The sequence below is a fragment of the Betta splendens genome, chromosome 22 (assembly GCF_900634795.4).
Source record: "Betta splendens chromosome 22, fBetSpl5.4, whole genome shotgun sequence".
Classification (NCBI taxonomy): domain Eukaryota; kingdom Metazoa; phylum Chordata; class Actinopteri; order Anabantiformes; family Osphronemidae; genus Betta; species Betta splendens.
The window spans coordinates 4,341,123-4,368,760 of NC_040900.2; the positions used below are offsets into that span (position 1 = coordinate 4,341,123).

General features: G+C 46.7%; 3 protein-coding genes across 6 annotated transcripts; 2 read left to right on the forward strand and 1 right to left on the reverse strand.

Moving 5' to 3' along the window:
* Positions 1 to 2,630: 2,630 nt before the first annotated feature.
* Positions 2,631 to 5,935, forward strand: LOC114848832 (peptidase M20 domain-containing protein 2-like). 3 transcript variants are annotated; one of them, XM_029139634.3, is made up of 8 exons: positions 2,631 to 3,339; positions 3,416 to 3,953; positions 4,171 to 4,319; positions 4,390 to 4,532; positions 4,617 to 4,771; positions 5,138 to 5,264; positions 5,413 to 5,520; positions 5,688 to 5,935. In XM_029139634.3, the coding sequence occupies exons 1-8, from the start codon at positions 3,317 to 3,319 to the stop codon at positions 5,825 to 5,827; spliced, it is 1,383 nt and encodes a 460-aa protein (XP_028995467.1). In that variant the 5' UTR covers positions 2,631 to 3,316; the 3' UTR covers positions 5,828 to 5,935. The 3 variants fall into 3 exon arrangements, with proteins under 3 accessions (XP_028995467.1, XP_028995466.1, XP_028995468.1); XM_029139633.3 differs by having other exon boundaries at positions 2,631 to 3,326; XM_029139635.3 differs by having other exon boundaries at positions 2,631 to 3,953.
* A 595-nt stretch (positions 5,936 to 6,530) lies between these two features.
* On the reverse strand, positions 6,531 to 15,739 carry LOC114848831 (gamma-aminobutyric acid receptor subunit rho-1-like). Its single transcript, XM_029139632.3, has 10 exons — positions 15,225 to 15,739; positions 12,189 to 12,287; positions 11,982 to 12,088; positions 11,093 to 11,160; positions 10,798 to 11,021; positions 10,615 to 10,697; positions 9,979 to 10,119; positions 9,411 to 9,563; positions 9,027 to 9,223; positions 6,531 to 8,463 (listed from the first exon to the last, which is right to left on the reverse strand). Exons 1-10 carry the CDS (start codon positions 15,329 to 15,331, stop codon positions 8,161 to 8,163), a joined length of 1,482 nt encoding a protein of 493 aa, XP_028995465.1. The 5' UTR covers positions 15,332 to 15,739; the 3' UTR covers positions 6,531 to 8,160.
* A 2,059-nt stretch (positions 15,740 to 17,798) lies between these two features.
* tonsl (tonsoku-like, DNA repair protein) lies at positions 17,799 to 26,176 on the forward strand. 2 transcript variants are annotated; one of them, XM_029139582.3, is made up of 28 exons: positions 17,799 to 18,119; positions 18,227 to 18,322; positions 18,528 to 18,670; positions 18,764 to 18,947; positions 19,068 to 19,197; positions 19,308 to 19,479; positions 19,579 to 19,693; positions 19,808 to 19,959; positions 20,054 to 20,206; positions 20,488 to 20,613; positions 20,710 to 20,908; positions 20,983 to 21,038; positions 21,150 to 21,239; positions 21,492 to 21,564; positions 21,673 to 21,836; positions 21,950 to 22,073; positions 22,206 to 22,447; positions 22,527 to 22,977; positions 23,058 to 23,254; positions 23,371 to 23,477; positions 23,594 to 23,750; positions 23,828 to 23,906; positions 23,980 to 24,287; positions 24,650 to 24,821; positions 24,995 to 25,170; positions 25,260 to 25,333; positions 25,447 to 25,580; positions 25,766 to 26,176. In XM_029139582.3, exons 1-28 carry the CDS (start codon positions 18,095 to 18,097, stop codon positions 25,963 to 25,965), a joined length of 4,299 nt encoding a protein of 1,432 aa, XP_028995415.1. In that variant the 5' UTR covers positions 17,799 to 18,094; the 3' UTR covers positions 25,966 to 26,176. The 2 variants fall into 2 exon arrangements, with proteins under 2 accessions (XP_028995415.1, XP_028995414.1); XM_029139581.3 differs by having other exon boundaries at positions 17,801 to 18,119; positions 23,049 to 23,254.
* Positions 26,177 to 27,638: the final 1,462 nt, after the last annotated feature.

Sequence of the window (27,638 nt, forward strand, 5' to 3'; positions counted from 1 at the left end):
AAGGCTCCGCTGATGCGCGCTAATGTGTGGTGTAAGTGGACACCGTTCGCGGTGAGTCGCTGGCTTCCTGATGATGAGGATGATGATGATGATGATGGCTGACATCATCATGCAAAGATGCATCATTTTGTAGACGTTTGCTTTATTGTGGAAGATCAAACGTCGGCTTAATAAGAGCAACAATAACTGTCAAATACCTAAAAGTGAGAACAAGTGAGAGAAGATGGATTCATTTTTGGAATGTTTAACATTGTTAACAACAGATCATTGGTGTCTGAAAGGAATATTTAGCATGTTCATTATTCAGGAGTAACTATGAATGTAGGAAAGCCACCACATTAGTCTGTGAACACAGGACGAGGAAGACGCCTACGAGCTCCCCTGGGAGAGCTTCCAATTAACACTGATGGGCTGGAGACAGAGACAGAGAGGCAGCGCTCGGGCTCCACATCATGGAGGTCAGTTCATGTGTTCTGTGAGATGAAGGTGTGTAGGATCCTACAGCCAAAGTCTACGGATGAAGCAGGAAAAGAGAAGCAACCAATGAGAAACCCAGGATAGGTCCTTAATGCCATCTGTGATTTACCATCTACGCATATGGAGAAAATCACTGAAACAGACCTATATTATGCCTATATTAACAGAGAAATATGATATATATATATATATATAACAATATTTCAAGGCTTTTTATTCCAAATGCTCCCAGATAAGCTGCTTTTGTGTTTCCTGTCACAAATGCAACAGAAATCTGACTGTGAAAAGGTTGACGCTGACTCAGCACTTTCCTTTCTGCTTTATAAAATGTTGAGTAAACAGACATTTCTCTTCTGTCGTCTCAGGCCTTTTCGCTGCTAGAGACCGATGCTGATCCCTCCTTCACCCCCCCATTTCACCATAATCTTGTGTTTCTGCCCGTGGCAATTATCCGAGCTGGAGGATCCCCCGAAGAGAAGAGAAGGAGGTGTTCCCTTCCTCGTTCTGGAGCACAAGGCTGAAAATAATCCTGCCCCTCAAGAACTCAGCCGGTGGATTCTGAAGAGTACAAATTAAGCCTCGTGTTCCACAGAGAGCATCAGCCTTTCAGAAGCAAACCTCTCCGGGCCTCGCGGCGGCTTCATTCGACCGACCTAACGAGAAAAGAGGCGGCATTCACCTTTTCTCACCACTCACAGTGAACCAAGCTGCGCGGCCGCGCGTGAGCGACGGCTCGTCGGCGTTTCCGAGGGAGCGTTCGTGCTCCCGCTGACGTGATCGCGGGAGACAGCAGCCTCTCCAGCGCCGTCAGACAAAGAGAGGGCAGGGCCTCTGGAACACGGAGGGCAGTCGCGTGGAATTCTTAGAAGGACGCGGTGGAAAATAAACCTCTGACTAAAAGACAGAACTCTGAAATAGAATCTATTCAGAAAAAAACAATCCAGGGTTCGTATTTGTGCGAGATACTTCTTTGTGGTCATTACTCTGATGTGCCTGCGCTGGCACAGACGCCGCTGTGATGTCTATTCTCCACGTCTACTTTGTGTTCCTCACTTCGCCTTCGCCACAATAATAGCTTTCGGTACTCGTACACACCCATCAGCGTCGCGCACATCGCAAACAAATCATTTACTGTTCGCTGCCGGGACGGACCAGAAAAGGCGTCAGCTGCGTGGATGCTTCATTGCTCAGGTTATGCGAAAACAATCAAAAGAATTGTTTTTATTTTATTTCATTCGCATAAAAGTTTAAAATGCATTTGTAACAGAATAAGCAAGCAGGTTTTTTACAGTGTACAATACAAAAAAAACATTTCGCACACTGTAAATCCCACCCCCACTGCAGCCTCTGGAGAAGCGGGATTACTAGATCAGCCGAGGTGTAAATGTATTCCAGCTCGGAGGTACTGTGTGCACTGATGTGTCGTTAATGGCAGGAACAGAACTGTCAAGTTGCACATGCACACGCGCAGGCGCATCCGAGGCCCTCGGGGGATAATTTCCCAGTACAAGTGGCTCAGCGTGTGATATTCAACGCTGCGGGCTGGATTTCCCGGGGACGCACTGGGTTTGATAGTGATGCTGACAGGACAGAGCAAGCACGAGAGACACACTGTCAGCTCCCCTCACTCGTCTGGAACCTCATGTTTAAAATCAGGCTCATCAACGGCGCGCCGGGGTTCGCGCGCGGCCGGAGTCGAGGTTGATACGGAAGCCGGGAGGAGGAAAAAAAACCCCCACGATGAATGCGATACAGTTCGAATGTGGATGCGTGGAGCGCGTTTTTAACGGATGAACTCGCCCATTCGGCTCTAGAACAGAGGCGCAAACCCGTGGACACGTGGACCGCGCTGTCCACAGATCCGGCAGCACGCGCAGGAGCAGTCGGCTGTTTGCTTTATCTCCCACGTCGGAGACGCGCTGTCGTCCTGTCAGGCCGGCCTTCCTTCGGGGGGGGAGAGGAGGGGGGAGGAGGCCCCGCTGCTGGGACATCATAAGTCATGCATCACTCTCGCTCGGCGGGACGGCTCGTGGCTCAGCCGAAAAGACGCAGCGCTCAGCGCAGACGACGACCGAGCGCGCGCGCGCGCGCGCGCGCGACCGACATTTTAATTGTCGAACCAGCCACTTCTGCAATCACTTCCCCGGAGCTGCTGGGGATTAATCAGTAGCCCCCGTTTCGGCTGTTTACTGTTTGGAACGAACATTTCGGGGTCATTCCAACATCAACTGCTCACATTCGAACAGCACCGGGCGAAAAACGAGGCCAAAGCATGTGAAATTAGACACATGCTTCCAGGGCAAATCCCTAAATAAGACAATGGGGTGACAGGGGGGTGTCTCCCGTCCGTGTCACTTAATTGATACACAATGGAGAGTGTCAGCGTCGGCGGCGAGGCGTAGATTTGCTGACAGACAGGCCGTGTCAGGAGGCAGTCTGGGTGTCAGCTTGCTGAGCGCCAGTTCAACATGTCTCCCCCTGTGACTGACAACCGCCCCCAATTAACCTCCTACAGAAAAATACACGCGTGTGCACCTGCTCACGCTTCCTCACCCACGTTCTGGCTCGTCTCTCCGAGGCAATGAGATTTAAAAAGAGTAAAATATTGCCTTGGTGATTTTCAAGGTTTAATGATTGTTCTCCAGTGACTAAACCGTAAATGCTGTGAAAGCCTTAGATCATTTACTTTCACTGCAGATACAAAGGATTCGGCTCCACGTGTGGACGCTTTCAACCAAAGCGTGTCACTCTGGGTCCCTCTAGTGTTGGGAGATGGGAAACCACCCACCAGCAGCGCATCCCAGTCCTGATAGAGGACATGCCGTGATTTATTCCACACATGAACTGGTGTTCGTTCAGACGGTTTGGAGCGTTGTTTTTTATTTGGTTTACTATTTGATCAAATTCAAAGTAACACTAAATAATCTTCTAATTGCAGGTCTTCCTCAACTACTTCCGGAGTAAAACCGGCAACTTCCTCGACTTCGTGTTGCATTTTATTCAACTGTCAACTGTTGAGTACGGGCAGAATGGACCACACTGATCTTTATTCAGAACCAGAATCGGCCCACGTGGACAAACGCCAGCAGATGAAGGAGTCGGTCCAGTTGCGCATCGACGCGCGCAAAGACGCGCTGCACAGTTTGAGTCGGGACATCTGGAGCTGCCCAGAGCTCGCCGGCGAGGAGGCGCATGCGCACGACCGACTGGTCCGCTTCTTGTCGCAGGACGACGACGACGCGTGGACGGTCCAAACGCACTACGTGATGCCGACCGCGTTCCGGGCCAGCTGGGGTCCGGTCGCGGGCGGGGAGGGCGGCCCGGTGCTGAACGTGGGCTTCCTGTGCGAGTACGACGCGCTTCCGGGCATCGGCCACGCCTGCGGGCACAACCTCATAGCGGAAGTGGGAGCCGCGGCCGCTGTGGGTCTGAGAGCTGCTCTAGAAAAGCAGACTGAGTTACCTGCCCCAGTGAAGGTACCTACTCAGACACGTGGGCCCCAATATAAGTTAATTAGAAAAAGAGGACCAAAACCCTGAAGCAGAACCCAAATGTATGAACAGAGCCGTGGTCTGAGCTCTTATTTCTAAAAGGCCCATTATCTAAATATAAAAACAATGATTGCTCCCCATACGTTTGTTGATGAGTGAGCTGATATTGATGAGATAATTACTGGCACGTGTTTCATATCAGATAACGGTTCTGGGGACACCTGCAGAGGAGGATATAGGAGGAAAGATCGAACTGATCAAAGCCGGAGCCTTCGCTGATATCGACCTCGTTTTCATGGCTCACCCGGCTCAACAGGACGCGTCGTCGCTGCCCTGCGTGGCCCTGGATGAGTACGTTCCTGTCCGCTGTTGCACCCGTGGCGCGTGTCCACCGGCGCCTAACTGTGCTGGTGTCACGCAGGGTGTCGGTGAAGTACCGCGGGAGGGCGTCTCACGCGTCCGCGTCCCCCTGGGAGGGCGTGAACGCTCTGGACGCCGCCGTCTTGGCCTACAACAGCGTATCTGTGCTCAGGCAGCAGCTCAAGCCGGAGTGGAGGCTTCACGGTGAAACCAAAGACGCGCCCGAGACGGTTAATTCCCTTTAAGCCTCACTTATTGTTCCATCTCGCTTATTGTCTACATGCACAGGCGTCATCAAACACGGAGGGGTGAAGCCCAACATCATCCCCGCCTACTCTGAGATGGAGTTCTACCTGCGCACCCCGCGGCTGAAGGACCTTTGTGACCTGAAGGCCAAAGCTGAGGGATGCTTCAGGGCGGCTGCCGTAGCAACCGGTTGCCAAGTAATAGCTTTTCCCTTTGCATCCTTCTAAAATGGACCCATTCCGTCTCACATATAGATATTAACAGTAGTGTAGACATCAACTGTGTGTTGATGCAATGTGACAAAGCAGTGCTTTGACTTTTGTATAACTTTTAGATGAACTTTTTTCTATATAACTAGACATTCCTGTAATTATAGCAGCGGGCTGCTGTTATGTAATGCATCGATAGCTGCGGGCAGCTTCTCTCCTACATCTGCACTTGCTCCAGGCAGGTTTAACTCACACTGCAGAGCCTGCGTGGACCTTCATACTGTTGGTATTGTATCCTGTAGTAATCTCTACTGCCTTATATAAATGAGGGTGCACTGGCCTTTTGCCTTTTAGGTGGAGATCACGTACCCATCTGCTGCCTACCGTGACATCCTGCCCAATGCCACACTGGCAAGTCTGTATGAAATGAATGGAAGACTGTTAGGAATTCAGTTTCCTGAACAGCCAGACAACTTCTCTGGTAGGTATTCGACATATGTGCCTCTCTCCCTGTGTAGAACAATTACCGCGGCTGACTGTGATCTAGTTTCTTTTCACAGACTGCCTTTTTGTTGTTTACTGAATCAACACGGAGTCATTATCACAGTGAATTCCTAATTGTCTGGCAGGTTCCACAGACTTTGGCAACGTATCAGCCGTGGTTCCTGGTACGCATCCTTTCTTCTACATCGGCACCGACGCGGCGAACCACACTGAAGAATACGCCGACGCGGCGGGTGCGTGTGCGCCTTAAAAGAACAGCTGTCGGGTTTCTGCGACGAAAAATTGAATTTGCACTACAATCAGACGTGTTTTTTTCCAGACGTCATCTGCTTCCAGATCAGTTGCTCTGCCTGTTTACGCGGCGCTTTATTTTCCTCCTCGCGTCTCTTTTCTGTGCCAGGAGCTGAAAAGGCCCAGTTGTACACCCTGAGGACTGCCAAAGCCCTGGCTATGACAGCTGTGGACGTGGTGTGCTGCTCCGATCTGCTGAGGAAAGTGAGAGAGGACTTCAGCCTGGCCAAACTCAAACAGCAGAAATGAAATGAAGGATGATATCGTTTAAAGGGTCTATAGATATGAGGACCTAATCAAAATAGTCAATAGTACATCAATGCTAAAACACTAAAATTAAAGACTTTATGTACTTGGCCTGTCTATCTGTCACCCATTCATACATATTCTTAAATTATGGTTAATAGAAAATGAATCCCTTCCTAGACATTTACCATTAACCACAAATTCTAACCTGATTCTATAGGTCATACTTTAAAAGTAATGGATTTGTTAAGATTCATCCTCCCATTCATCCACAAATTCCAGTCGTTATGTTTTGTACCAAAGATTAATGTAGCTTTTCCCTCTTCCTCATAACGTAAGCTAAACTTGGCAAGACTTGAGAGAGCTGGACTAACAGTAAATGCACACGTATTAAATCCTGTGTGTAACACATTGATGCTTTTACATCACATGAGCAGCTAATGATATCACTGATTTGCAGTTTACGATCCTGCTCTTCAGCAATCGGCCGCGTGCCAGAGACACTGGAACTGGTCGCCATCCAGTATCTAATAGCTGTGAAAGCTTGTCCTCCAGCAATGTCTAAATATACTGTGAGAGGGAAAAACAGGATAAAAGTGTAGGATTCAGGCTGAAGGTGTCAAACCACAAAATGTCGCCAAGTGCTTCCCCTGACCTGAAATGTGTGGTCGCCAATTTGTCTGCTTTTAATGTGATTTTAATTGAATGTCTGCAGAAAAAAGGCACACACACACACACACACACACACACACACACACACACACACACACACACACACACACACACACACACACACACACACACACACACACACACACACACATCACATATATATACTGTATAAACTACACATAGACTGTAACTGTACAGTTTTGTGTATCCTAACGTACGCTAACTAAGCTGAGTTTCAATTATTTTCAGAAAACAAACATTTATTAAACAGTTTTTTACATATAACATTTTTCCAGAGTGAAATTTATACCTGCAGTTTTTTTGGGTAATACCTTTACTATGAACCATCAAAATATATACTTTTTATAATATACTTTTTTTTCTTTAAGTATAAAGTCGATTTAAGCTGAAAAGACAACGTAACTAATAGCTAAAAGGTCACAGTGAATTTCAGAGCCTCACAACATCAAACATAGGAGATGAGCTTCAGTTGTATCATTCAAAGAAGAAGAAGAAGCACATTAAAAATATCATTATCATATTCAGTGTTTGGGGATTTACTAAACATGTTTACATTTGTGACTTCAATAAACTGCAATATTTTGCTTTTTACTAAGCTTTGACAGATGCAATAGAGTCGTTTTAGCTACACAGTGCAACTTATTCTGAATATTTTTAATAGTATTATGCTCCCTAACTTAGCTTAATGAGGAGAAGCGTTGATGAAACGTCCTGTGACATCACACAGGCTCACACAACAGCCTGGTAACGGTGCAGTGATATTTGCTTCTATTGTAGCGCTAACATATAAAATACTGTATTTGCATCGATACAAAAACCACAACAAAGTAGAACATACTGAATTTTAGTTCCATGCCGCAAAACAACTGAACCTTTAAGTGTAGCTGGAGAGCGAGGTTCCACAAAGATGCAAATGATGCTTTGTCCTTGTGGTTGGGAGGAGTTGGATGAGAGGATTCACACCACTTTGGTATGAAGCTACAAAGCAGCAGCTGATTAGCTTAGCTTAGCTCAGAGGCTGGACACTCCCAGCGTCTCTCAGGTCACTAGTTAACGTCTAGAAACTGAAGTGTAAAACACAGGAGGTTATTTTCCAAACGAGCCTAAGTTACTGGTCCCAACTAAGATCTGAAAGAATGATCCAGGAAATGGAAAAGATTCACTTCAGTTGTTGTCAAGTTGAACTGAGAAATATGAATCGCTTTTGCTTTTTGTCCCTGTTTCCAGTGTTTGTGCAGAAGCCTTGTATTTGTCAGACAGGCATTAAAGTTATGGACTAACCCCCCACACAAGGTGCATGAGCACGTCTCAGAAATGTCACACCATTCCTAAACAGTCTCAGTTTGTCATCGATTGAGTTCATGAGTGAAGGGTGAATCCATGCGCGAGTTAAACTGCACACGAGCACCGGCCCATGTCTTTACGTGCATCCGTGCAAAAGTTTCCCAAGCAACAGCAAAAGTCTAGATGCTTTTCTATCGAGGACTTCAACAGATGCAGACATGGAACCAGGCGGATTCGAGTCTGCCGCTCGGCTTTACCCGTCTGTCAGTGGTTCTCGCTTCCTATGAGTCTGGAAATCGGTTCAGTGTCATTGTCTCTGCTGAGCTGCGCTGGAGCCTCGCGTGGACGTTGCACTTGTGTTACGAGTAAATGGACCAGTAGATGATGTTAAAGAGGATGTAGGCTCCAGGAAACACGACCCTGGAGTATTTGTCTATGGCGTGCGTGTCTATCCAAATGTTCACGTAGCCTCTGGATGGTTTCACCTGTCGTGCAATCTGGGGGTCGTTCAACGCCACCTGGGCCAGCATTCGCTCCTGCCGGCCCCCGTTTTCCGGCATCCCATAATTCCCTGTGGTGTTGACATCCATAGACCCGTAGCCAGTGATCTGGGGGTCGATCATCATCTCGTCTGGGTTGCCGATGCCACAGGTACACGGCAACTAGAGGAGGAGAGGAATCTGATTATGGTCGACGCCGCTGCCCACAAAACAACCATAATAAGCATAGAATATAAATTTTTCTCCTCGCAAGGGGCCTTTCAATAATTTTGTAATGAAACATTTATAACAGGATGTTTGTGCAGGAAATGTTCCTTAGGGGGCATCCGGCAATTTGGCTCCATATGCTGCAGCATTTGGCAGATGAAGAAAAGCAGTATAGTACACAAGCTGGAGTCCCCAAAATAATACTCCATAGCCTGAGAGCAGCTTAAAGGGAGCCAATTTAGAAAATATTCCTCTGTTTATTAATAATGTCCATTAATTATTAAGTCATGTTTGTACCAGCTTAGAAATATTTTAATGTGTAAACTGTTTTTATATAAACCAGGTCATCATGATTACAGAGAGACGGGTTCTTTTAACTAATTTCAGTTTTGTCCTTTCTTGTTTTAAACGAGAAAGACTTAATTGGAGCTCTTATTTTGGAGGATGTCGCCCCTCCTGCTGACTCCGTGTGGCCCGTCTCGCACCAAACATTCCACGTGCACAGTGACGGCGCTTACTCTCTCCCTCAGCTTCCTCTCCTTCCTCTCCTGCACGGTGGAGAGGTAGTTGACCGCCGCGTACTCGATCACCGACAGGAACACAAAGACGAAGCTGACCCACAGGTAAATGTCCACGGCCTTGATGTAGGAGACCCGCGGCATGGAGGCGTTGACCCCCGTTATGATGGTGGACATGGTCAGCACCGTGGTGATGCCTGGAGCCAAAGACAATTAAGAATTCAGTCCTATCCTTGTTTTTGTTTACTGTGTCCCTGAGGAGAGAGCTACACGTTAATTAGCATTCCACTGTTTAAGGGTTATGTAATTGCTGTGTCATGTTCATAGTCAGGTCAAAGGTCATTTTCAGCCGTAGGATCGTCGTCGGGTTAAAAAGCGTCGTACCCAGCGGCACCCTGGCCGGCACGGCCCTGCGGTCGATCCAGAAGGACACCCAGGACAGCATGACCATCAGGGTGGCGGGGAAGTAGGTCTGCAGCAGGAAGAAGAAGATGTGGCGCCTCAGGGTGAAGTGGATGTACAAGCGGTTGTACCAGCCTGCGAAAGACCAGCACAATGGAGGCGTTAGCCGCCGCCACGCCGCATGGGCGCCCAAACGAGCCTCTCCCCGCGTCTCAGATAGGACACGCAATCCATTTTCCGCCTCCCGTCGCTCTTGTGGGCTCCAAAGGGACGCGTGATTGGGAGAAGGGCTTTCACACCGGCTTTTCCCAGCAGCGTACAAGCAGCTGGCAGTGGCTGGATTCATTTCGTCCCGCTGTGAGGATTAAATATTAGTGCATTCTACGCGGCGTGGCGTTCAAGGTACAGCGATTTCCACGCCGGCGCCAAAAAAACTGCTCCGAGCATGTGCTGAACTGTGACTTACTGTCGGTCTTACGCTCAGGAGGTCTGTGTTTAGCTAATTTGCATAATCAGTCCACCTCGTTCCCCTTGCTGTGGAGTTCGGTACCTGTGCTGCTGTAGAACGCCAGCTTGGTGGTGGTGTGAAACTTCTGGATCAGGAACTGGGACAGCGAGATTCTGTCGTCGGTGTTCAGGGACTCGTTTCCCTTCTTCCAGTACAGCATCAGGTCGTCGTCCGTGTACGCGTCTGGATGGAAAACATGGAGGCGCGATTGAGCGACCGAACCCAGACACACGTGTGCTGCTGCGCTGCATTAGAATAAGGGATAGAAACTGTGGAGACAATGAGTCCCGGGCGCCGCTTCGCTGCTCGTCAGCGGAGCCAAAGGGCTGACGCAAGAGAAGGCCATTAAAATTAAAGCTATTTGCCCTTTGAAGAAAGAATGTGCTGAAATTTTTTTTATGCTATGATAAGTCTGGGATCTCATTAGATATTCATTGACCAGCGTTGTGGATCCATGGTTCCAGCTGAACGGTAACTGTGAATCTGTCCAGGGTGCGGCCCACCTTTCACCCACTGACAGCTCCCCCTCAGCCATTAACGGGATTAGATAATGATTACGTAATGGATCATGGATTTGACTCCGGCCCAAAGTGTTTCACAGCAGCACGGATGCGCGACTGAACCAAGCGGCGCCAAAGATGTGACTCGCTGACGCGCTCGGGCCATCGATCCACTCACAGCTTTCGATTTCCAGCGAGCAGGTTTGAGTGTCCAGAGGGAAGCGGCTCAGGTCCATGTTGCACATGGCTGTGACTGTGACTCTACATGAAAAACAAAGAATCAGCAACGACACAAAGGCTTGTATTAACACAGTTCTGAGCATGAAGACGCCGGGTTTCCCACTGGAGCTGCTGTACTTGCCGGAGGCTGTAGAGCACGTTGCCGTCGGGGTAAACCCTCAGCATGACGTTGTCGGTGGTGGTGTCGTGGATGAAGGAGCGCTTGGAGTGGACGAAGAACATGTCGGGAACCCAGATCTTCTTCACCAGGCGACTGTCGAAGGTCATGCTCTGGTTGGTGGTGCTCGGGAACGCCAGCCGCTCGTCCTTCCAGTAGTGGCGCAGGTACAGAGTCATGGTGAAGTCCTGCGTCGCACAAAGCACCAGTGTGAAGATATGACCTGCAGTGAAGGGTTCTTAAAGTGTTCCACACGTACCATGTCCACTTCAGAGATGGTGTCCAGGCTTTCAACTTGAACGTCAACTCCGACAGGAATCGGAGGACCTGAAACAAAGTCAAAGTTTAACGTATGTAGCTCCAGGGGGTAAAAACCTTCAGCTTATGGTTCAAATCGACTGTGTTAGTCTGGATGAGACTCTACTTCTGACCTATTTCAGGCTTTGTACTCTGCATCATCATCATCATCATCATCATCATCATCATCATCATCATCATCATCATCATCATCATCATCATCATCCAGCGCTATACACATTAATTAGGTCACAATAATAGATCAAGGTTGAGGCAGCGGTGGATGAAATCCAGCTCTTTTCCATTTCCAACTAAGATGCACCTGGTGGTGGAAATCGGAGGCAAAAGGGTTCAGCGTGGGGTCAGCGTGTGTGTTTTCAGCAGCAGATTGTCGTGTGATTAAAAGCGCTCCGGTAAAAACAGCACATGTCATCGTCCTTTGAAGTAAAAGCCCTGATGGCTCGTTTTGCAGTTTAACATTGTTCCCATTTTGGCCGTTTGCCCCAGAAACATAAAAACAGCTAAAAGGATTATAAAACTATAATATATGCCATTACCGTGTTATAATAAATACAAATATAGCCTGAGCACCTTTACTGCAGCGTAATCCTCACAGACCAAAGAGCTGCCATCAAATCCCTTTAATATACTGTGATGCTAAAGACTTGTGTTAACACTGTTGTGATGTAAAGAACTGAGCCACTGCGATTGAAAACTGCAGCACAGCTTGTGGACGGTGTCATCAAGGTCTCTGGGAGCTTAATGCTCACAGGACTAAACCACTGACCACCGCATGGATCTCGGTTACAATCATGTGCCCAGCGTGTCGGCGTTACATAAAGGAAGCTGACCTCCAAACGCCGGCCGCATGGTGAAGTCGTGGTCGTCTATTCTCAGGAGCTGCTCTGATTTGGTCATTGGAGACTTTGTCATGTCTGGACTTCGCTTGTAAATGGGACTGAAAAGAAAAAATACCAAAATAAAATGCAGGAAATAATTGGACAGGAAATATTCAAGGTGAACTGCAAGAGGATTTATTATGAAAAAGATTTTTTTACCTTCCAGATTTGTGACCTCCACCCCCCTCCATCCTCCCCTCCATCCTCCCCTCCATCCTCCCCTCCAGTCTCCCCTCCATTCTGGTCTCTCTTCGCGACCTATTAATTAAGAGCAGAAACAAATAAATAAATGTGAACATCTGTCACGTAGCACAACAATACACGAAGCAGAAACTGCTGGGTTTTTTTACCCTCTACAATCAAACAGATTCCTGTAGAGAAGAAACATGAATTCAATGATTCACCCTTTTATATACTTTATCAAATATGGTAAAATGACTGGTGTTATAATTGTTGATTATACAAAAAAAGATTTTATAGCATAAGCTTTTTGCTTTAGTTTAGTCCTCATGGGTTTGGGGGAGCATCAGTAACTTTGCCTTCTTTGTTTTGACTTCTGGAGACGTAACACATGAAGTTACATCACACACGTTTATCCACAAATCGCACGCGGGGCAAAAGAGCATTTCCTCATCGCATCCAATTTGGAGGAAGCTGCTGCGGCTCTCGCCCGGCGTGACTTTTCGAGGGCGCTGCCTCCGTGTTCCGGGTCACCAGCAGAGACAGAGGGGGAAAGAGAAGGAGAGGGAGATGGATTCCCGAAAAAACCCCCAAATGGATTAATAGAGTGGAGCATGCTGTGACAGACAGGGCCAAATCCCCGTGACAACCACAGACGTGCGTTAAAGGAACGCGACGGGAGAAGAAAGAGGGAGGAAGGGACAAAAGAAGAGAAAGAAACCGCCACAGTGAAGAAATGAAACGCTAAAAGAGACGTCCTTCCATTTCTTTCCCGGGTGCTAGCTGCTGTGTTGTTATGGGCCATGGGTGCTACTCATCTGCATCCATCCAGCAGCTGGTTCCTAATCCTCTTGGCAGAAATGCCTCTCCAATCCTCTCTCTCTCTGCCTACGCTTCGCAGCAGACGGGCTCCTCTCCGCTTTTGCTCTGTGCAGCTGTGGGTCTGACGCGCTGAGTCTCCGCAGGGGCTGCATCAGGGTTAATGGGCCAGATTTCAACAGAGGTCACGTTAATATGCCACATTACAAAGGCAGGGAACAATAGCCGCGCAACATCTGACGTGAGGAATATGCGACTTTGCCTTTCATTTTCCCGCAAGTAAGATGTAGGTTAAAAAATCGGAGTGTCCTATAAAGTAGATATGCCTTTTTTTGAATGCCAGGAATCAAACAGTGACCGCTGCAAATGATCTTTGAGCGCTAATGAGCGTTTTCTCCTCAGATCCTTTCTGCTGTGGAGCTCCACCGCTACAGACCCCCCGTCCGCTCGCCTCCGTCTCAAGGCACCGAAGGGAAAGCATTTGAAGTAATACAGTGAAAACTCCCACAACCCACACTGGCAGCATCCAGCCGCTTTGGCAATTTCACACTCACGCTGGAGAGGAGGAGAGCGGCGATGAGAAACAGGGAGGGGAGGACGACTTAGACTCCTGCATAAGTATATGAGATTCCCCCCCCGTCTGGAAAATGAATCAAAGATTTACATTTGATTTGTATTCACAGTCTGTGCGTGTCAGCAGAGACGAGGCTGATGTGAGGGAACTTTTAACTAGTACATGGGGAGAAAAGTGGTGTTTAATAAGCAGACACTGGTGTGTGGAGATTACACAGCTTTCAGGCACTTGTGCTTTCTGTCTTTTGCTGATTCTCCTCAGATGATTGCGATTGTGCTCCTCTTACAATTAACGATCATCTTCGCCACCTTGGGGCTCGGATTATTACTTTCAATGACTGTGATTTCACGGGGGATTGTTCGGGGCTGAAAAAGCACCGTAGCCCTGTTATCGCACATCACTTGGGCACCATCAGACTCGGGCTGCCACGCGATATCATAGTCTGTCATGATGTATAATCGTGATGCAACGTGTGTTGTGTCAAGCACGTTTATCTCCCCGGAGCCGGTGGGGAACACAACAGCGAGCAGGTTGCTGTTTGTCATCTGCGCCGAATCAAGCATGAAAAGTGATGCTGTATTTAAAGGCAGAGGATTACGATTTGACAGGGTTTGTTGGATTTATTAAGTGGATGCAAATCATTCACCGCTGATAGCATTATGAGCCGCACAGCACTGTACTTTGCCTGCTTGGAAAAAATCTTATCATCTTCACCAGAGATTAATTCAAAGACAGTCTCTCACCCACGGGCTGCAGGCAACACTTGAACCATACGGTTCTACACGAGAAGCATCTCTGTAGATGTAAATGCTGGAAAAGAGCCAAACCTACATGTACAGTGGTTATTTATAGGAATCAAACGTATTGGTCTGAATGCTTTACTTAATTAATCAATTAGGCAATGGGCAGAATCAATCAATAAGTGTTTCTATTGCAGATTCATGATCTAAAGTGTGTTGGAGTAAAATGCAGAAGTGCCCTAGTTCTGGCATCTGTAATAATAAAACTTCCTGCTGTTCTTTGTCCTACATGCTCATAAATTAAATATCCCGCGGTTTTGGTCTGCAGCTCGACAAAATCCACTTGAGCTCTGGAGTTGTGAGCTGCAGGATTTTTCTACATTCCATTTATCAATTTTAAACATCGGCGGCAGAGGTTCGACATCTTCGAAGTAAATCATCGAATAGCTTGAACTATAGTCCTGAAGCATTTAAGAGAAGTCAATGGCTGCATTAACGAGGCAGCAATTAGCCTAAAAAATCACCTGAAAGTGACATTGGGCACAACTGCTGACGGAGAGGGAAGCAGTCATTATCTGCCCTGCAGCAGTTGTGGGGCAAGGCAACACAGCATTCACCGGTAGTACATAAATAGAAGTGGGGATTTAGGTCTTCCTCTCTCTCTCCTCTCTCCAATCTGCCGTCTGAATAAGTCTGTTTTCACATGGGTGGGGTGTGGGGGGGGGGCGCACAGGTGACACAGGAAACACAGCAACGCACTGAGAATACATGAAAAAGATTCCGCAAGAACATAATGAAGTCGTCTGCAGATTTTGCACTGAACACACATGCTGTTGAGAAAATAAAGCTGAAGTGCTATTTCTGGGACTCCGCTGCTTTTACCTGCTCTGTTTGTAGGTTTCCAGCTTGTGACCCCTCGGCTGGGCCGTCCTCCCGGCGGCTCCCGCCAGCCAAACGCAGAAGAGCACGAGAACGGCGTCCACCTGCATGATTCACATTCCCCGGAGGACGGACCTCTCCTGTAAGTCAGAATCTGCTCCCCTGCAGGGTTAGCAGCACTCTGGCTTCCTGAGACATTCCCCTCTCCGGCGCCGGAGTCGATAAGAGGGAGAAAAACAGCAGCAGCGGCACTGGGCTATTCTACCGTCTGAGTGGAAAACATCCTATGGTGCTTAATCTCCACAGTGGGAAAAGCAATTTTGACTAAACCCATAAATCCTTGAGCGTCAGATGGTACAGATTTGATCCCTCCAGCGGCGGATGTGCCTGCCTCTCTGTGCTCTGCTGTGCTCAGATATCCTGCACTCTGATGTGCTCTACACTCTACTTTGCGCCGCCCAGAAACACAAATTCTCACAATGATGCAGCGTGCACATTTGTAAGGTCAATGGTTTAGAGATACCGACGCACAGGCGCCGAGGGGAAGTTCTAAGTCTGATGCCGCCTCATATCTGGCACCTCGGAGATGCTTTTATTTCCATCCACAATGTGACAAAGCTGCCTTTCTGCCTGTCTGAGGTTTTCAGCTGTGTTTGATGTAAACCTGGGAAATGAGTGTAAGCGCGGGCTGCAGAGTTATTTCTCTGCCTGTGATGGTATCTTCCGCTTTTTCTCAGGGGACCCAGATTTGAGAATATTTTTGGATGCTCTAAAAATGATTACACAGGTTGACGTGTAATCAAATGCAGCATAAATAAGGGCAACGCAACTTTCAAATTACAGACTCACGCAGATAAATCATTCAGGTAGAATATTCAACGTTAAGCTAAATAACTGCTTAAATTGCCTTTAAAGATAAAGATTTATTAACAATAACTTAGATTAAACATAAATCATAAACATAAAACTACATACTCCATCAAACAAAACTCAAACCCAATGTGATCATCTTACTGTTTTCTAAGTCACTTAACAGGTGAATAATAATTTTTTTTTTCTGTTTTATTTTAGCGACACATTAAAGGCTGCACAGCGATTTGCCTGTGCAGCCCATTCGAAAACACCAATCATGATTCACCTTGGCACTGATGTCATCATCCAGGCATGTGTCCCTTTTTTTTTAGCGGACTGAAGAGTTGGATTATAAGATCATGAATTTGGGTTAGCTCCATGGATGTCAATCTGAAAATTGGTGTAAGTAATGTTAGGCATTGTTTGTGTTTCAGATTTGTGGATCCTTCTTTACAGCTGTCCTGCTGACCGAGCGACTAGAACAGCTGCCACCTGCACTAAAAGAATGACACAGTGAACGAATAATAAGGTGAAGGTCCTCCATTACATTCAACTACTTCTGTACATACTTTCCAATTATACTAGAGATGGAAATGATTACAACTTACATTATAGTCTTGCTAGTAACATCACTGTCATTTATATAGAAAATATAAACTCAAAAAAATAAATACTTTTAACATTTTGTTACAGTTATAGTTATATTTTCTGACTGAATTTGTGTTGAAGTGAAAGGAAAACACATTGCTACAAACCATGTGCTCTCATCATGTTGATGTAATAGTTGTAGTTAAACAACAGAAATAGGTTATTTTACAGTGATATTAATATTTTTGTTTGTATAGCATTATAGTTAATGAAACACCACTGTTTTTACTTCAAATAAACATTTTTGTCATTTGTGTCATGTCAGACTTTCAAATTGGAAAATCCAGTAAATTTATGTGTTTATGAACTAATTCTATGCTTCACACTTTAGATGGGAATGTTGACAGTAGCTCTGCACGTGTCAGTGGAGTGTGGTGTGATGGTCTAGTGCTATGGGGGGGGTAAAGTGAGAATTAAGACAGGGTCAAAGGGATATTAAACTACATGTGACTACTGTACTACTGTACAGCAACCACTTGCAGATTAAGATTTTATATGATCATCTTATGAAATAGAACGGATTGATCTAGATTAAAACACTCAACATTATGTAAGTAGAAGACCATTACGCCACTAGATTCAAAAACCACAAATAAAACAAAATAATTAGTTCCATCTTAATAACATCCAAATTAAGCATTATATCCAATCATTTTGTCAAATATCCAGGTTTTTTAGGGAACTCTGTGTATGCTTTGTACTCATTTATACCTTTATACTGTATTTTTGTTTTATACTTTAGCGTTTAGCTAAATACATCATAATATTAGACAAACCTCTGTTTTCTGGATCCGACGCGTTGTGTGGAGCTACGTCACACACTGAAGTTAGCCAATCAACTGTCGCTTTTATAATGTTTAATCCGTTTTGCCCTAAAATTAGTCTGTCAGACAGACAGGCGCGCTCTCCGCTGTGGTTTTATGCCGTTCACTGAAACGTCAGCAAATCAGATGTGCTATGTTTAAGCACTAGGTTTAGCAGATGATCGTGGTTGTGGGCACGGTTGGACACACGACCCTTTAATCCCTGTGATCGAGGAGGGATTTGTGCCTGAGAGGCCATAATCAGGGTGGAACAACCGGAAGTAAACGGAGTGAGGTCATTGGTTTACGCGCTCCTGGCGGGGCTTTGTGAAGTTTACTGATAGTTACTGCGGTGTTTGTTATGCAGTGTTATTCAACGAGAAAACAAACACGATCGCAAATATAAATGATATCTAGAACGGTATATGATATATTTGGGTGAGCATGTGATCACGTGTTGGTTGACTCTTTACTGTCAAGCGAAAGCGGATAGCGCTAACTTTGCGACTTAGCGGCAGCTGGAGGCTAGCTGTCGTTAGCTGCTAGCAAAGAGAGCGGCGCAGACTGAAAATGAGCCTTTCGCGGGAGATTAAACGTAAGTATCGCCTTACCGTGACTTGCAAGTTGACGCACATGTCTAATCCATGCACGTCTGGATTATTCGTCCGATAGACCGCATTATGATGTGCGATTATTCCACAGAGCTACAGAAAGCAAAGAGCAAAGCGCAGAACAGCAACAACTTGAAAGAGGAAGCCAACATCTGTAATCAGCTGGGGGAGCTGCTGTCCAGGAATGGTAAGAAGTGTCTTGATGGATGTCATTGTCGACTATAGCTGCAAAACGCTCACTGCTCTTCTGTGACTCATGACTCTTAAAAGGTGTCAATATTTACAATTACAATATGTACTGTTTGTGTGGATCCAGTAAATCATACTTTATCATGAGTACCACTGAGCTCTTTGTACAGTTCATTCATCCTGATCTCTACTGTGTACTTTAGGTGACTATGAGGCTGCCATCAGAGAGCACCAGCAGGAGTTGTCTCTCTCTGAGGTGCTGAATGACGTGATTGGACGCGCTGTAGCCAACCGGAAGATCGGAGAATGCTACGCAGAGATGGGAAACATCGAGGCTGCCTTGAAAGTGAATATATACAGTAGTTTGTACAAGACACTTTCATGATGTGTATTTGCACATTGCTCAAGTTCAGCTGCTGGATGCCTTTTTGTTCTGCAGCATCAGCGATGTCACCTGGAGTTGGCTCGCTCTGTCAGAGATCACGCAGAGGAGCAGCGAGCGCTGGCCACTATCGGCCGAACCTACCTCTTCCGTTATGAATCAGACCAATCGCGAAACAGTTTGGAGCAAGCAGAGGAAGCCTTCAGGAGGAGCCTGGCCATTGTAGATGATCTTCTAGAAGGTCTGCTCTCTTTTAAATGGGCTTAGATGTATTCTATGTATATTCATGGATTTGTCAGATGCTGTATTGCTTTGTTGTGTCTTGCTTGCCTTTACGTTGCACATTTTCCTTTACTACCAGGGAAAGTGCCAGAGCGAGAGATTAATGAGATGAAGGCTCGTCTGTTCCTCAACCTTGGTCTAGTCTGTGACCATCTGGGGGACCCCAAGCGTTGTAGCGAGTTCATCCGGCGAAGCGTATTTATTGCTGAGTATGAACATCCTAAACTACTTTTTGTCATAATTAGCTATAGGGACTTGTTTTAATCTTACTGTAGCCTGCTATTGGCCTTTCTGATTACTTGATTTCTATCCTGTGAAGGAGAAGCCAACTGCTGGAGGATCTCTATCGTGCAAACTTCAACCTGGGCAACATCTACTTCCGCAACGGTCAACACTCCAATGCTGTGCGCTGCCTGGAACAAGCCAAAGAGTGTGCTCAAAAAATCAAGGAGAAGTTCAGTGAGAGCGAGTGTTTTCACTGCATCGGCAAAGTAAAAACGAACTTCTAAGAAATAGCAAACTGTCTGGCATTTAGTTTTGCTGTGTATCACATTTTAAAACTTGTTTAACTGCCTTACATTTATCCTCAGGTGCAGCTGTCTCTGGGTGACTTCGTAGCAGCTAGACGATCTCTGAAGAAAGCGTTCTTGCTGGGTTCCCAGCAGCCACTGGACAGACAGGCAGTCAAGAAAGCGCTCAAATATGGTGACACAGCTGTTTATTAGTCACATCTCTGTCTGTGTTATTACATTAATATGTTCATCTACATTTCACACCAGCAAATCAGTGAATGGTATAATTTGTTCTTTGAACTTTTAGCCGACAAGGGCTGTAAGTTAGAGGAAGAGCTTGGAGAAGATCAGGGCAAAAGACTTGGCTCCCGTCAGGCTGTGGAGGTGGCAGAGCAGCTCGGGGACCTCTACTGCAAAGTTGGCTGCTACAGCAAAGCTCTGGAGTCCTACCAAGCCCAGGTACGATAGACCTAAACGTGTGCTTATTGCTGTCCATATGACATGGTGGAATATCACAACGCTGAATTATATCCTGTGTATTTCTGTGGCTTAGCTGAAAGGTGCTGAGGCCATAGGAAAACCTCCCAGGGAGTTGGCTGTCATCCATGTGTCCCTGGCTGCTACCTACACAGACCTGAGACGCTACAGCAAGGCAGTGGAGCACTACAGACAGGAGCTGGCTTTACGGCAGGGCAGCTCCTCTGAGGTATGTGCAACAACAGGCTTATTTACCCTGCAGTACTCTACAGTACCTTTATTGGTACGTCACAAACATACCAATAAAAACATGTTTCCAGAATGGTAATATGAATGGTTGCATTACACCAGTTTAATTTAGGACCCCACATTGAAGTGGGGTCCTAAATTAAACCTAAATTAAATTGTACTTTATGCTGTAAATACACTTATTTATGAGACGGAAATAAATAACACTTGTATAAGTTGCCCATTTTTGCAGACGTAATGCAGCGTATCTGTCTGTGTCAGGAGTGCAGCACCTGGCTGAACATTGCGACTGCTCAGGAGGAGAGCAGCTGTGCCTTTGAAGACATAGAGGGCAGCTACAGTTCTGCACTATGCTGCGCTCAGAAGTCTGGTCAGGCCAGACTACAGGTGAAAATGATGAAATTACTGAAAAAGGGGATTTACTGTTTGACACTCTTATTTTTGTGTAACTGTAATGGAGTGTTCTCACTTTCTGTTCCTCAGAAACGTGTGTTGAGGCTTTGGCTGGCGTCCCAGAGGCGAAGTGGCTCACCTAATGCTGATGAGACGGAGGCAAAACTGCAGGAGCTGTGTGCCGCTGAGGGCTGGAGTCCAGATGATAGTGATGGTGAGGAGGACGAAGAGGAGGAGATGGACAACAGTGAACCTCAGGACGACAGTGACGTCATCCTGTCAGACTCCGGTAGGTAGATGGATGCTGGCATCCCTCCCAGCTGACATCTCCAGACCTCATTCGATGCTGTATTTTTTTTCTAGGTGATGATTTGGAGGGTTATGACAAGATGGTATCAGGACGGAGGAAAGGAGGAAGGGTGAGTCATGGATCAGCCGACAGTTGCTTGAGCAATCATGTCATCTTTGTATTTCATGTTTTACATTTTCAGTGTTTCACCATCTGCCTTTTTTGTTGTGCCGTCCTTTAGTGGAATAAGAGGAACGAAAAGGGCGAGACGTCACTGCACAGAGCATGTATAGACGGAAATCTCAAGCAAGTCCAATATCTGGTGGAACAAGTGAGAGGAAACATCATTTATAATATTTGTAAAACCATGGGTGAAATCCTCATCTATTAAAGTCTAACAGCAAAAAAGAAAATTCATAAATCTCTTGCACTTCATCCTAGGAGACATCTGAGTCTCTGCTCATGTAAATAATTTATAAAGAGTGAAGATCATGATGATGAGATGAAAAAAAGTCTCTTAGTTTAGTAGCTTTTATTAATAATTAGATTATTAGCAGCATTTCCCTGTTTGTCCTCATGTCAGGGTCATCCAGTGAACCCCAGAGACTACTGTGGCTGGACTCCTCTGCATGAGGCCTGTAACCACGGTCACTATGGTAACTCATTAAAGATTTAATGTATTTTTTAATATTTTAAGGACGTTGAAAAGCATTGATTGCTCCAGTCTGTCTCTAACTCTGTGTTTCTCTTTTCCCCTCATCCAGACGTTGTGGCCGTGTTGTTGGAGCGCGGCGCCAACATCAATGACCCCGGTGGCCCGCTGTGCGAAGGAGTGACTCCTCTTCACGATGCCCTCGCTTGTGGCAATTTCAAGGTTGCAAGACTCCTCGTGGAGCGCGGGGCTTCGGTTACGCTACGCAACTCCAAGGTACCCGTGCGGCTACAAGTTTGCTAACGCGATCACATGGGAAGCTGAGGATTTGGATGGATTTGAAGTTACTTGCTCACAACAAATCCTGTTTGTGCGCTCACCGTCTTCAGGGAAACACGGCCATGGACACCCTGCGTCAGTGGCAGCGGACGTACAACAGAGAGCTGGACCAGGACACCAGGCAGGAATGTGCTGCCATGGAGAAACTTATGAGGAAGGCACTAGGAGGAGGCGGTGAGGCTCCTTTTATTTATTCTGGCCATGCATGATTCAGTAATAGTTAAAGACTTCTCCAGCAGGTGAAGGAACTCCTACTCCAGATCTCCTGAAACAATTGTCTATTTTCCATTATCTCCGTCTGCACAGTCCCTGCTGCTCCAGCGCCAGCCAAACCTTTCGACGCCCTCCAGGACAGCCAGCTGTTTGATGCAGAGGCCTCAGAGCCACTGTCATCCTCTAGGGAGGGATGTGTATCCAGCCAAGACTGGCCCCGAAACAACAGGAACTCCGAGGGGAAGGCAGTACCTTCCAGTCCCAGGAGGTGGCAGAGCAAGAGCGCAACCAAGCAGCACAGAGCCAGAGGCACAGAAGCTGCTGTTCTCTATGGGGTAATGTGTGACCAGTGGTAAACTGTTGGAATCATTATCCAGTTGCAGTACATGGTTTATGTGTATGTTTTTTCCTTAGAGTGACAGCAGCTCAGACGGCAGTGACTCAGACTGCCCTGTCAGTCCTCTCCGTCCCGTTCGCCCCAGACCCGGTTTGCCATCAGCCACAAGTCAAAAGGAGGCTCCCGTGAGCAAGGATGCCAGCTCAGGTCGAGAGAGAGAGACGCCCACGCCCTCCTTCTTCGAACGAGAGGAGTACCACAGCGCCATTCGAGGCCTGGGCAGCTCCAAGACTCTCTTCCACGGTCTGTCACAGCCCCAGTTCTCTAGTACTCCAGCCGTTTCATCCAGCAGTAGGTCAGCTCTGGTTCCTGAGGAGGAGTATCTGGCTGATGACTGGCTGGAGGATGACCTGGGGGAAATTCAGCCGAAGAAGAAAAGGCGGCTCCAGAATGGGGAGCGAGGGGAGGACATTGACTCATTTACAGCAGCCAGGAGCCAGAACCGGCAGCTTGACGCAAACCTCAGAGGTGGTGAAGTGTTCTTAGATTTAGGTTGTTGGACTCCAACTTTCTAGTGCTCACTCTAATCTGTTCTTCAGCGTCTGCAGTTCCCTCCACGTCCACTAGGAGTCTCTCATCGAAAAAAAATGGTTGTGCGAAGCCTCATCAGGTTAAGATGACTCAGATGCCCGGAATGGTCCGGTTAGGCAGACGGGAAGTCAGCAGGTCACACAGCCCCAACATCACAGATGATGATGACCTGAGACCGGAAACGCCACCCCCACCCCCTCACATGCACAGTCAGGTTAGAAGTGAAGATGTTCTGACTATGTTGATATTGCTAGAACCCCGACGGCATTAACTAGTCACAGAATTTCAACCACCTCTGCTTCTTCCTCACGTTTTTTTAATTCATTTCAGCCTCCATCTCAAGCGCTGGCTGCTCCCATGCCCACAGCCATGGCTCCACCGATCAGAATGAGGGTCAGAGTTCAGGAGGATGTTTTCCTCATCCCAGTTCCTCAAAGGTTCGTGTGTGTCATTTACATCTGGCAACATGACTTATTTAAGGATTATGTTTTTACGATGCCATGGCTTTTGTATTTCCTATCCATGAACCCACATCCATGCCATAATGCTCCAGCGAGGCCGAGTCCTGCACGGTGCTGTGGCTGTGCGAGCAGGCGGCCCAGCGGTACTACCAGAAATGTGGCCTCCTGCCTCGCCTCTCGCTGCAGAAGGAAGGCGCCCTCCTCTCCCCACACGACCTGCTGCTGGCTGTGCTGCACACCAATGAAGAGGTGCGGGCATCAACACACAACCTGTGTCTTCATTGCTTTTTATATCGGGGAGTGATTTAGAGGTTGTGGTATTTCAGGTTTTGGCTGAAGTTTGCTCCTGGGACCTGCCTCCTCTCCCCGAGCGCTACAGAAAAGCCTGTCAGAGCCTGGCAGTGGGTGAGAAACCTAAACCCTGTAGAAACACAGCCACACGGTTAAATTACTGACATGTGTGTTTATTGTTGTGCAGACGAGAACAAGCGCGTCACCCGGCTGTGCGAGGTGCAGGACGGGAGCTCCTCCTTTTCCCTGTGTGGCCTCAGCTTGGCTCCTTCCACCCTCAGCCCGCTGCTTCGTGCCCTGAAACTCCAGGCCAGTTTAAGCGAACTGCGTATTTCGGGCAACCGTCTTCACAACGACCTTCTCCCCGATCTCGTCGGCACAACAATCACCATGCCTCGACTCCAGGTCCTGGACATTTCCGACAATCACATCACAGGAGAAGGGCTGGCGAAGGCCGTGAATGCCTTAAAAGGACAGAACGATGCCGCGTTTCCGGTAAACACCTCATCAAATCAAACATTACTTCTCATTCAGATAATATGCTGCTGTAAAATGTCACAAAAGGACAAATCAGGAGGCTTTAGTCTTCATGGTTCTGGTCAAAGTGATGAAAACTACCATGAAACACAGTAATATAATTGATTATAGACACACATACATGATTGTACAAAATGTGAGCAATTAATGTGTCATGTGAAGTTACTCACCAAACCACAGACCCCTCCTTGTGTCACAAACCACAGATAAGTCATCTTGCACCTAGTGCACATTTTTCCATCACATGTGAGAAGAATAGGTCATCTGAATTTGGGGTGTATTTAATTAAAGACCTGTTATCTGGTGGTTTTCCCACCCAGTGTCTGGAGGAGCTTGACATCAGCACAAACCCACTGGGTGACGGTGTGTCGGAGTCACTTTCCTGTCTGCTGTCCCGCTGCCCGGTGTTGGCCAAACTGTCTCTGCAGGCCTGTGGCCTCACTACTCGCTTCCTGCAGCAGCATCGACTGCTGCTAGCCAGCACTTTGGCAGGTGAAGCTCCATGTTCATGTCTGATCAACAAAAACTCTTTTTATAGGTGTTCACAGATACAGCTCATTGTAATGGTACCTGTAAGACCCAGAAATAAATAAAACACTTGAATATTTAACTTTATGCCATTTATAGTGAGTCAACTTAATACATTTATGTTCTTTGATGTTCAGGCACAGGCCACCTGAAATCAGTGAGTCTTTCCCACAATGCAGTGGGCTCAACGGGGTTTGAGCTGGTGCTGAAGACGCTGCCTCTGCACTCTCTCACACATTTGGACCTGGCTGCCGTCTGTAGGGCTCCAACTGATTTTGTGGCGCTGGAACACCTCTCAAAGGTCCTATCGCAGGTACAGGCACATTTTATCTTCCAGTTGTAATAAAGGAATAAGAGTGTTGTGAAACAGATGATGAAGAATAGATGCTTCTTGCCTCACAGGGCGACTGTTCATTGACCCACCTGAATCTGGCATCAAACGGGTTGACGGACAGCAGCGTGGCCTCCTTGGCCAGGTGTGTGTTTAACAACCATTTCTTTATATGACTGCCTGTGTTTTTCATAGTTATAAAGTAAATATTTAAATCTAAACCTGCTGCTCCTGAGTCCTTTTAAATGTTCCTTCCAGGAGTCTAGCGTTTTGTCCAACCCTGGTGAGTTTAAACTTGTCAGGAAACCCGTGTGTCACCGCAGCAGGACTTCACAGCATCCTGAGCTCGCTGAGAGAGGCTGGCCGACCTTTGACCTTTCTAAATCTCCAAGGTTTGTGCAGAGTGTAAATGGATGATAAAACATTTTTCTGTTCATGCAAGTGAACAAGAATGAAGAAATTCACCTATGTAGCACTCATCGTAAAAGCTTTGATGTTAATTAACATCCTGAATAAATGCTCTGCACTAGTTCTACCAGGTGAAGATGCTAAATTGCGCCTGTGTCTTCACTTTCAGGCTGTCAGGTGTCTGGTCCCTGGCAGAGCGCTGAGTTGGACGATTTGTCAGAGTTGGTCAAGGATCTCCGTCTCTGCTCTCAGAGTCTCAACAAGCTGGACCGGCAGGTCTTAAAGCAGAGCTGGGACACTGGTCGGCATCGTGGACACGTCATTGACCGACACACAAAGTGCCTGCTCTCGGCTGCAGCTTCCTCGTGAATCATGGCCCTCCCTTTCGACTTCTGAGCCACATCAAATCACTAGTTAGGTCTAGTTTCATAAGAAGCGCGCTTTTCAGTCTTGATGTTCGCCTTAGTTATGTGTTTGTGTGTCTATTTTCTATGAAGATGATGTTTGTTAAGTGTTTTTGTGTTCTACCCAGTAAATTATGAGGTGATGTAAATTGAAATATTAAAGTGTGGTGAACGTCTGCCTGCCAGCTGTGGACGTTTGTTCGTGATAGTTCTTCACATGATGCAGATACATTTGCCTTTAATACTTAGGCTTCTGTATTTTGACCAAAACTAAACACAGTGGAGGATGAGGTTCTGTGGAATGTTAGTGTTGGATTATTGTAAACCTCCCACTCTTATGTTTGTCATACATGACTTTTGCTTGACAATGTGTTCACATATTGTAACTTCGTGCAGCTGCTTCACTTCGCTGTTCATGTTGAAAGATTTATTCTTTAACGTCTACTGTGTATAATTTTTAGAGGCTCGGCTTCAGTCAAAATACAAAAACTTTTAAATGAAACAACATTACAGAATTTAAGATCCAAACATTTATTGATATCAGCTGTGCACAGACAGTAACATCATGGAAAGTAAAAGAAGCGATCCTGCGCTTGACCTTGAATATGTGGTCAACCAACAAAAGCCACAGGATTCTTGTGTTCGCTGAATGAAATGTAGATTAATTCTTCATTCTAGCATTTACATTAATCACAACTTGTGGGTCTTCGCCGCTTGAGAGGAACAACTCCATCAGCTCCTTTGGGCTAAAGATGGAAGTGTAACGAGGATTGAAGGTTAAAAACAGTTTTACGTTGTTCCCACTGGAGGAAACTTGGAGCACTTGGGTTTTGGATGGGTTGAGTGACTGATAACTCACCTGCAGGCTCCAGTGTTGACACAGATCGTCCTCACATCGTCAGTGGTAGAGAGCTCCTCAACTAATACACTGAGGTGATTCTTCACAAATTTGTAGCACTTTGATTTTATGAGGCCGATCCCATCACAAACGCGCAACAGCTTTGAACTGATGGCCTGTAGATATGAAACAACAACGTGTCAGTGTGAGCTGCTCTGACATTGTCCTGTTATTAATATTAGATGCTTCATTCACCTCTGCTGTGGCGTTTGGTCCGATGACTTTCTTCACCTTGTTTAATGCCCACTTGCAGCCCCAGCACATACCTGGAAGCTGCAGTGAGGAATAGGGAATTGAAATCATACATCAATAATAGAATAAAAGAAAATAATATTTGATACAGTTGTAAAAGTTTCCACTTTACCTTCCCACCTGCCCCAGAGACGCCGACGGCCTCATCCATCGGCTGCTGATCGTCGATGCTGACCTGGAAGCTTCTCCCGTCTCCCGTCCAGACTGTAAACAACAAAACGAGCAGACGTTAGGTTGGGTCCAAACAGTAAAGGAAGCATGATAGCGGCAGAGCAGCGAGCACGGCGGCGCACCTGAGCATGTGGCCAGCAGCAGCATGCACACGAGAAGAGCTGAAGGCACATCCATCGCTGTGGAGCAGAGCAGTGACCTCTGAGCACACGTGTGTCGGTGTGGGACACACGCTATTTATACAGTAACAGAGGTGAGGGTGTCACAAGGCACAAGATGAGACCACAGATGTGGAGACTGCCCCCACTTTGACACCT